The sequence below is a fragment of the Cicer arietinum genome, chromosome 2, assembly GCF_000331145.2.
Source record: "Cicer arietinum cultivar CDC Frontier isolate Library 1 chromosome 2, Cicar.CDCFrontier_v2.0, whole genome shotgun sequence".
In the NCBI taxonomy this organism is placed as follows: Eukaryota; Viridiplantae; Streptophyta; class Magnoliopsida; order Fabales; family Fabaceae; genus Cicer; species Cicer arietinum.
In genome coordinates this window covers 9,873,533-9,883,223 of record NC_021161.2, presented here as the reverse complement: position 1 = coordinate 9,883,223, position 9,691 = coordinate 9,873,533, and the positions used below count along the sequence as shown (strand labels likewise).

Here is a 9,691-nt window from a genome sequence, read left to right as displayed (position 1 = left end):
GAGTTTTTTGAAAAAACAAACATAAAAAATAAATAAATAAAGATGATTGAGTGAGATTTGGAATAAGAGGATCCAACTCCTCTTTTAATTTTTTTGACTCGATAACTTTTTTTTTTTTTTTGCTTTTGTACATGTTTGTATGTTGGTGGGCATCGATCTAATATAGTTTTGGTTAGGAATCAGAGAAAAATTGTATATCTATAGGTATGAGTGGATAAAGAGATTGTTTGTTACTGGCTTTTTTTTTTTGATAATAAAAAGTCACTTTATTAAAAAATAGTCACTTGAAAAATATTTGTGTTATTACGAGAGAAGTTTGACAAGAAATGCAATATGATAGATTATCACACTTACAATTAATAAGTATCCACTATTTCATAAATGGTTAATTAAAATTTGTTTGACAAAATCACTTATTTTTATTCATTAATTATTTCTATTATAAATCATTCGTAAAAATAGCAGTGTTCCAGACACTTTTAGAAGTTGGACATATGTTTGTTACAAATTTCGACATCAATGACAATCTAAAAAAACATCTAAAATTTAGTTAAAATGAGAAGTTGTTTTTAGTGGTTAAACATAAAAACTATTTTCTATATATATAGATAGATAGATGTCTTATAAAGAAAATGATTTGCATTAGTGTAAGACTATTTAGTTCAACTAGATGTTGATTGTGATTTACAATGAGAAAAACCAAGTGAGTTCAAAGATTTTCAGTGTAGTACATTACAAAAAAGATTACGAGGCCCATTCGATTGATATAAACTTCACTAAAGAAATTGTGGGATTTGTTGGAATGAAATTTTTCATCAACAACATATTGATGATGAAAATGAATATGTTATTGCAACAAATAAAAAATGAAGATAATATTGGGTTCACATGTGAGTAGTTAAGTCTCACCACAACTACGAACAAACTTAATATTAAATATATAAGAGAGATTATTTATATATCTAATGTCATAAGATTTTGAGTGAATATATGATATCAAAGTCTCTTGTAGTCTTGAAGTATTTAATTCATTATTGTTCTTGTACCCTTAGACTCCTCACCAGGTAATGATATTTGATCATATTGATAACTTCAATGAACTACTATTTAGATTTATGAATGCAAATGAAAATATATAAAATAAATAGCAAGTGTTACTTATGTTGGTTTCACTATCTTCAAATCTTATAAACTACTCGTTCAATCAATGTTGGCACAGAAAGTACATTATAACTAGATGAGGTGATGGGATCGTATAAGGATACATAAAATGTGACTTAACAATAGAGACTAACACTACCAATGAAAATTATTGTCGGGACTAAACATTGGAGACAATTTTTGTTCAAATTAAAAATCTAAATTGAAATTTTATAAGATTAAAAATATATTTAATTATATAATTTTTAATGTCAATTTTTTATTTAAAATATATTTATATTTTATTATACTTATATTTTTTTATATTTTAAAGGGGTTTGTTAATTTACGGTTACTCATTTTCTAATGGGTGCAAATAAACAACCTACATCTTAAGGTGTATTTGACAATTTTTTAGTTATAAAGTTAAACAAAATATTATTTTTATAGAAAAAACAATAACATAATTATTACGTCCTCAATAAAGATTAGGCACAAAACCCTCAATCAAAAAACAATCAATTAGAAAATAAATCACTGTTAATATATTAACCCCTCTTTTCCATCTTAAGAATCATTAGAAAAACAAAGATAAGCACGTTAAACCATCATTGGTTGAATTCAACCTCAAATTCTTTAGAACTACCTTTAAGCCACCACCACTATCTTGATTTGATCAATTAGGTAATCCAATAAATTATCTTTCTGACCAAATATCTAACTATTAGATTCCTTCTAAACTATCTAAATGCAAGCCATCCAAATTTGGGAGATGCAAGCTACATAACTATTAAATATGATTGAATGCTTCAGGTGAGAGAACACTACGTATTATGAACCACTCCAAAATTGCATGCCAAATTTGACCAAAAAATACACAATAAAATGGTTGTGGTAAATTTTATTGGCTACCGAATTCCGCAACACAAAAAATAGAGTAAAATTTCACGGTTTTTCAAATTTTCCTTTGTATGTAGCATATCATTGAGTAATCTCCAAACAAATATTAATACTTTTAATGATATCGCTTATTTCAAATAAAATCATGCATAGTTGATCTCTCAACCTCCTCCCATGCATAGTTGACCTCTTAAAATTTGTAAGCAATTTGTATGAGCTCTTTATTGTGTACCTCATCACATGCTCAGCTCACCAACTACTATTCTCATGCAAACAAATGTTTCCTCCATCTCCAAGCATTCCAATCAACCCCTCCACATAGATATTTTTTCTTTCTATAGTTAACCCAAAAAATATGCCAAAATTACCCCTGAATCATCCCAAAAAGATGTATCATTCCTATTCGCCCATCCTGCTCAACTTATTATTAATCCCACCCAAGTTTCTACTCCTCATACTCTTTATACCCTCTCAAACACAAACCATATCCTTCAACCATAATGACTCCTCACTACCACCAACATTGTGTCTTCCTCCGTCCACGACATATTTAACTCTAAAACTTTATAGAACAAACCTCTTGAATCTGCCTTCAATCTCCAACAAAATTTCTTTAATAATGCATAATTAAACTCACACATCCTCGTAACATCCGACTCACCCTTTTCACGTGTTACACAAACCTTATCTTTTTTAATGCAGTTAATTCTAAGAGCCTTAAAGAAATAGAGAGAGTAAACTGGTAATGTAGAAAAAACAACTTTGAAAGAATAAGACAATCACCTATAGACAAAAAACGACACTTTCAACTAAATAGTCTCTTTTTAACCCGCTCAATCAAATGAGCCCAAAAAGATATTCTTCTCAAATTGTCTTCAACCGGAAGGCCAAAAAAATTGAAAGGCATTTGACCCTTCATGCAATTAAGATTACGCGTAGCCTTTAGTCAAGAACTACTAACATTCACCCCATTATCATATTTTGCATATCAAACAATCAAACATGGCATAAAAATCCTTATTGAACATTTCTTAAAAGGAAATTTATGGTTTTAGTCATTATAAAATTTCAAATTTTAGTTTTTAATTCCTATAAAATTTAACTTCAACTTTTGATCCTCACAATATTATCTGTTTACAACTGTATTCTTCATTTTTTTTGTAAGCAAATTTGTATGAAAGCGAGTAATATCTATGAAGACTATAAAGTGAATTATTCCACCAATCTGAAAGTATAGATTAGTCATTGCTTTTAAGTTCATTCATGTGTATTTTTGAAATTTTTTAATGATTTTTTACAGATATGTTTAGAACATCTCTCCCACAATAATTTATTAGATTTATTAATAAGGAATGACTTTAACATAAATTTTAAAAAATTCATATATATATATATATATTAGATAAGCTCACATATATTTATTAGGTAGTGGCGTTCGAGGTGCAGATTTTATTGGTAATGAGATCAAAAAATTATTTGATCTAAATATTAAAATATTTGCGGTTTGATTTAAATGATACTTTTAAAAAATTTGATCTGAAGTTAATGTGATTTCAATTGGATCGACTTTTTACTATAGAAATTGCAATTATAAAATTTAATTTTATTATTATTATTATTATTATTATAACAAGTAACAAATTTGAAGTAAAAAGTATTATATAAAAGTTAGTATTACATAATAATATCGATCAATTATGTTTGAAACATATCAAATATAGTAATAAAATATAAACAAATAAGTATTATTAGAGAAAAAAAACTTAAAACTAACACTAGTAAATTAATGCAGTTTCTCATGCTAATAAAAAATAAAAGTAAAATTAAAATTTATATAGGTGGTTTATTTGATTTTAAGAAAGAATTTTAAAATCTAATCCAATCGAAACTCACAAAAGATTATCCAAACATCTAATAATTCAATTATGTGTAGTTTTTTTTAGATCAGTTTGCTATTTTTATTGGAATTGATTTGGATATGAACACCTAAAAGTTTGTCTAATATGAAACCCAAAAACAATAATCTAAAAAATGATTTTTATATTCTTTTTTGGTTAAATTACATCTGCAGTCCCTTAATTTAATTTCAGTTAACGTTTTAGTCCTTTATTTTTTTTTTCTTTCTAATTTGGTCATTTATTTTAATTTTAAGAGATAATTTGGTAGTTTATGTTTTAAAATGTCAACAATGTTATCCTTTTTTTTACAAAAATTCAAAAAAATCATTAAAATTTTCAAACAAAACCCATAAAATTAATAATCATCTTCAATATAATACAAATTTTATCGAATGCATAACTCAAATATTCAAATAAACTCATATTTTTATCTCCAACAACATCAAATAAAGAATGCAAATATGAGTTTATTTAAAGATTTAAGTTATGAATTTGATTAAATTTGCATTTAATTGAAGATAATAATAAATTTTATAGATTTTGTTTGAAAATTTTGAAGATTTTTTTGAATTTTTGTAAAAAGAAGGACAATATTATTGATATTTTAAAACATAAAATATCAAATTGTCACTTAAAATTAAAATAAAAGATCAACTCATAAAAAATAAATAAATAAAGGATTAAAACGTTAACTGAAATTAAGTTAAGGGACCACATGTGCAATTTAACCTTCTTTTTAATAAAAAAAAAGAACTTTATAATAATAAAAAAATAAAAAATGAATATAATATTATTTATAAAAAACATGTTTTACCATTCCACCAAGACTATATTATTTAATCTCATATTTACTTAATCGCTTGGTATAATATTTTAAACTTTTGTAGATTGATATGTTTATAAACATGTATATCTAAAAGTTATTAATTAAATTTTTTGAAGAATAAATATGAATTGACCAAACAATCAAAACTTAAAAAACTGTTGATTAAAATATTGTGGGGCTAAAAAAATACTTAATCTTTTTAAAATGCATCTATTAGAATCACGTATATTTTTTATTGGATTGGAATTATGTGGTGTTTAAGAGTGAGACATTTATTTTAAGACAGTTGAAAATAAGAAAAAGTCATAAAATGAAGAAGACTAGGAAAAATGATTCCATCCCAAAAACAAAAAAACAACAAAATTAAGAAAGGGAAAAAACGAGTATTGCTTTTAATTGTTTTTACAAAACCCCTTATTATTCCCACTCATTATTTTTGTTGCTTAAAGCTTGCACTCCTCTCTCCCTTATCTTCTATCATTCATTTTCATTCTCTCTCTTCTTTCTTTCTTTCTTTCTTTCTTTCTTTCTCTCTCTTTCCAGCAGAGAGAACAACTCAACTGCAAGAGCCTCCCATCTGAAAGGAATTCCATGCTCCACAAAAATAGATAGACCCACTTGTCCACTAACCGATACAATTTGAGGGTCACCTCATTTCATTTCTCACTTCCACAAACCAAAAAAATAAAACATTGTGACAGAAAAAAAAACCTTTTTTTTATTTTAAAAAATAAACCCCACCAATTTTTTTTTCTTAAAAAAAGTGCTTATAGTGAGAGAAGTTAATTATATGAGATAAGCACGATCATCATGGAATTGGAAGCTGATCATCATCAAAATAATGGAATCCGAAGCAGACCAAATTTTCCTCTTCAACTTTTAGAGAAAAAAGACATCATCGATGATATCTCCGAACAACCTTGTTCAACCACCGCAAACGACGGCTGTTCCGCCATCGTTACATCAAACAACACGGCCGACCAGCAGAAAAAGCCACCGCCGAAGCGCGCCTCGACGAAAGACAGGCACACGAAAGTCGACGGACGAGGTCGTCGGATCCGTATGCCGGCAGCCTGCGCCGCCAGAGTTTTCCAGCTGACACGTGAGCTCGGACACAAGTCCGACGGCGAGACGATTGAGTGGCTGCTTCAACAAGCTGAGCCAGCCGTCATCGCCGCCACAGGCACCGGCACAATTCCGGCGAACTTCACCTCACTTAATATCTCTCTTAGAAGCTCAGGATCCACCATGTCGGCGCCGTCGCACTATTTTCGAGGTAACTACTTCAACCCTAGCTCGTTCTCATCAGCTGCCGCGGCGGCGGCGCAGGTTAGAAGCCGAGCCGAATGGGAAAGAACCATTAATATAAACAATAACATAAATATGAACGTTGTAGCTGAAGATTCAAGAAGAACTAATAGCACAAACATGTTGGAGAATCATAATCCTTCTTCATTATCAGCAATTTTGAATTTCAACAACGTGCAAAATGCTATTCTACAAGCAAAACAAGAGCTCCGGGAAGAAAACGCCGCCGCAGGCGGCGGCGGTGGTTTCGAATCCGTGGCTTCGGATTCGGATGGAAACATAGGGAGAAAAAGAAGATCGGAGCAAGAATTTTTATCACAAAATATGGGAAGCTATTTGTTACAATCAAATGTTGGGTCACTTCCTTCAAGTCATGCTTCTAATACGGCAGCGTTTTGGATGGTAACTGGTCATGGCAACCAAGGTGTTAATGTTGGTGGTGGTGGTAATGGAAATGAACCTATTTGGGCTATTCCTTCTGTTGGTAATAGTGGTAATTTGTATAGAGGAGCTATGTCTTCTCCTAATGGAATTCATTTCATGAATTTTGGTTCTCCAATGTCTCTTATGCCTGGAAGTCAATTAGGTTCTGGCATCGTCGGTGTTGGTGGTGGTAATGGTGGTTTTTTGGCTGAAAGCAATTTGAATATGCTTTCAGCTATGAATGCTTATAGGCAGATTAATTCGACGAATTGTGTTTCAGATTCGTCGGGACAACATCATGGAGGTGGTGGAAGTGGAAGAGACGATGGACATGATTCAACTAGTCAACATTCATGAGGATCAAGTAATTACAAGTGTATGATTTGATGCTAGCTTCTTTATTTTTTTTTTTTAATTATTATCATTACTACTACTATTAGTTTTGCTAATGGTTAATTTGCAAAAATATATATTATTATATATATACATATATAAATATATTATATATGTTATATGCTATTTCTATTTTGAAAACATGTAGGCAAAGTTTGATTGCTTTGGTATATTATTGAGTTGAATTTTCGATTTTGGAACTTTGTTGGTGTGGTGTGATTTTCCTAGGAACATGTTAGGGTTTGAGAAGAAATATTTACAAACTTATTACTTCTTGATTCTTGGCGTAGATATTCCACTATATCAATATTTTTAGTTTCTTATTGATTGGATCATTGTTTTATGATCTCAAATTTTGTTACTAATTGTCACTTCACTATCACATGTGATAAATATTTATAGGCAAATATTAAAATTGGATTATGTTAGTAATCCAACTTTGCTATGGAGTAATTGCAATAAATATAACAATTTAATTAATAGAGGGATATGCTAGCTAGTAATAATTGGCAAGTGAATAAGTTGGTATTTATTATTCATCCGTAGTAAAACATAAATTAAAAAAGTTAATGTAAAATATGTTAATTTTCTTTATGATTATTTTTGTTTATATTTTAAGATAAAGTATGTATATTTAAGAGAAAAGTATTTTTCTCAAATTAAGAGTAAAAATTGGGGCAGGCTATTTAACAAACAATTATTACTATGTAAAAAAATTAATAATGTACGAATTACATCTTTTTTACTGCAATGAGTTGAAAAGAGAAGATACTGGCATTTCTGGTGAGTACTGCAAAAACTGTCACATGCACGATGCATCTCTTATTGCTGCAGTTATGAATTATGTAATATGTACTATACTATATAGCTATAGCTAGGGACCAATATCTATCTACAATATATTGTACATATATAAATAATAGATGCTTTTGAATCCTTATCATGCCTTTGAAGTAACTCTTAATCTCAGGTGGTGAAGCCATTGCCTAAAATTGATATATAGTTTCTTTGATGAATAAGAATTTCATTCTTTCTTTTTCTAATATAAGATATTTGCTAGCTTAGTTGGCATCATAGCTAGAGTTTATTATATATTTCTACTACATTTAAATTGCAGCAATTAGTAGTAATAGTAATAGTGAATTTCTAGATAAGCTATGAACTCAACTCATTATATTTATGTATCACACATTTGTACCCTTTTGCCTCTATTATTATGAACTGTTGTTTTCACAAATTAAAAAGCTAGCTATGCCAAATTAAGTTTTTCTTATATCACAATGCAAATCTATTTTCATGACTATATAAGTTTTAGCCCCACCTTAATGTTTTCTTATATAAGAATTCAAACATTAATTAAGCTTCTAGATGTATAGCTTACGTTTGCTAGTTTTTTTTAATTATATTTGCACATAATCCTTTTTTTTTTTTTATCATTTCCACTTTATAGATAATAATAAAAATACAAATCCACTATGGAACAAGTACTCTTTACCTTCTTTTATTTCATTTTATTTTCCTAGTGAACTAAAGTGTAAAAATATTATACAATTTTTTGTGTGTAAATATAGTTTTTGTTTTCCTTTTAGCATCTTAGGCTTATATATAATGTTCATGTCGGTTTAATGGATTCACTTATTGTATGCTTTTATCATTAGACACTTGACTTTATTTTGCTTTTAATGAATTATAAACACATCATTAGTTAAATTATAGTGACATTTTTCCTTAAATATGTTCATGTTATATAGATGAATGATTCAAATCCTTTTGATTAAATCACTACCCAAAAAAATTAAATAAACTCAATAAATTTAGAGATGAAAAATGTGGAATCCTTCTCTAAATTTGTCACTACAAATTTAATGACGAAAATAATTGCAGAGATATTTTATTTTTTGTCACTAATTTTTGTCGTTAATTTTAGTTTTCAAGTAGTGAATCTTGATAGTTATGAACAAGAAAAAGTTTTCATGGTAAAATGTTATAAAAAATGTTACTGGTTAATTTTTTCTCGAATCCTTCATACTTATAATTACAGAGACAATGTAAATATGTTACTTGAATTCATAAATAAAACTAAACACATGCCATCAATCAATTTATATTGATGATATGGATTTTGAGTACACTTGTACTCTATTCAATAAACTAATTTGCTTATAAAAACAATCAATCAATTTAGATATAGAAAGTAAAAAATATATATATTGTAGAACCTAATTAAGTACTTTTACCATAAAAGTTGACTCAATTAAGATTGATTGAATTGTGCTAATACATAAGTGTTTGGTTTGTTTCTTACTAGAAACTCTATATCGAATGTACTCGTAAGTCCTTAATGTTGAAATTTATGTCATATATCATGATAGTGAAATAAGAGAGTGTCACCATCTCCCAATCTTACATGTAAAAAACTATATTTACTTTAAATGCTTCTAATAACAAAATTTAATTAATAGCATTATGTAACTACATAACATATTAATTTTTTTTCATATCCATTGTGATAAGAGTTTAAATTAATAAAATTCAAATTCCTTAAACATATTTGTAAAAGATCATTAATACAATTTTAATTAATGATAATTTTCCTCTTCCCCGATAATAGTTCAAACAAAATAAGGTAATTACCTCATTATTTAGTTTCTCACAATGGAAACTTGATACTAAGGAAAGTATATGATTTGAGATAGAAAGTAATGGTGGTTATTATGGAGAGGGATTTATATATGTGCACGTCCATGCATTATTAATAAGTGCATGGCGTAGATGTTAGGGTAGGTAAGACGCTAGGTAGGGA

General features: G+C 28.4%; 1 protein-coding gene across 2 annotated transcripts; it reads left to right on the top strand.

Annotated features, from left to right (window-relative positions):
- The first annotated feature begins 5,202 nt into the window (after nt 1-5,202).
- On the top strand, nt 5,203-7,088 carry LOC101513549 (transcription factor TCP15-like). 2 transcript variants are annotated; one of them, XM_004489975.3, is made up of 2 exons: nt 5,203-6,040; nt 6,161-7,088. In XM_004489975.3, the coding sequence occupies exons 1-2, from the start codon at nt 5,575-5,577 to the stop codon at nt 6,850-6,852; spliced, it is 1,158 nt and encodes a 385-aa protein (XP_004490032.1). In that variant the 5' UTR covers nt 5,203-5,574; the 3' UTR covers nt 6,853-7,088. The 2 variants fall into 2 exon arrangements, with proteins under 2 accessions (XP_004490032.1, XP_004490031.1); XM_004489974.4 differs by having other exon boundaries at nt 5,204-7,088.
- The last annotated feature ends 2,603 nt before the right edge of the window (nt 7,089-9,691 follow it).

Bases quoted from the DNA above. Each gene is read 5' to 3' on its own strand.
- LOC101513549 (XM_004489974.4), top strand. From the start codon at position 5,575: ATGGAATTGGAAGCTGATCATCATCAAAATAATGGAATCCGAAGCAGA.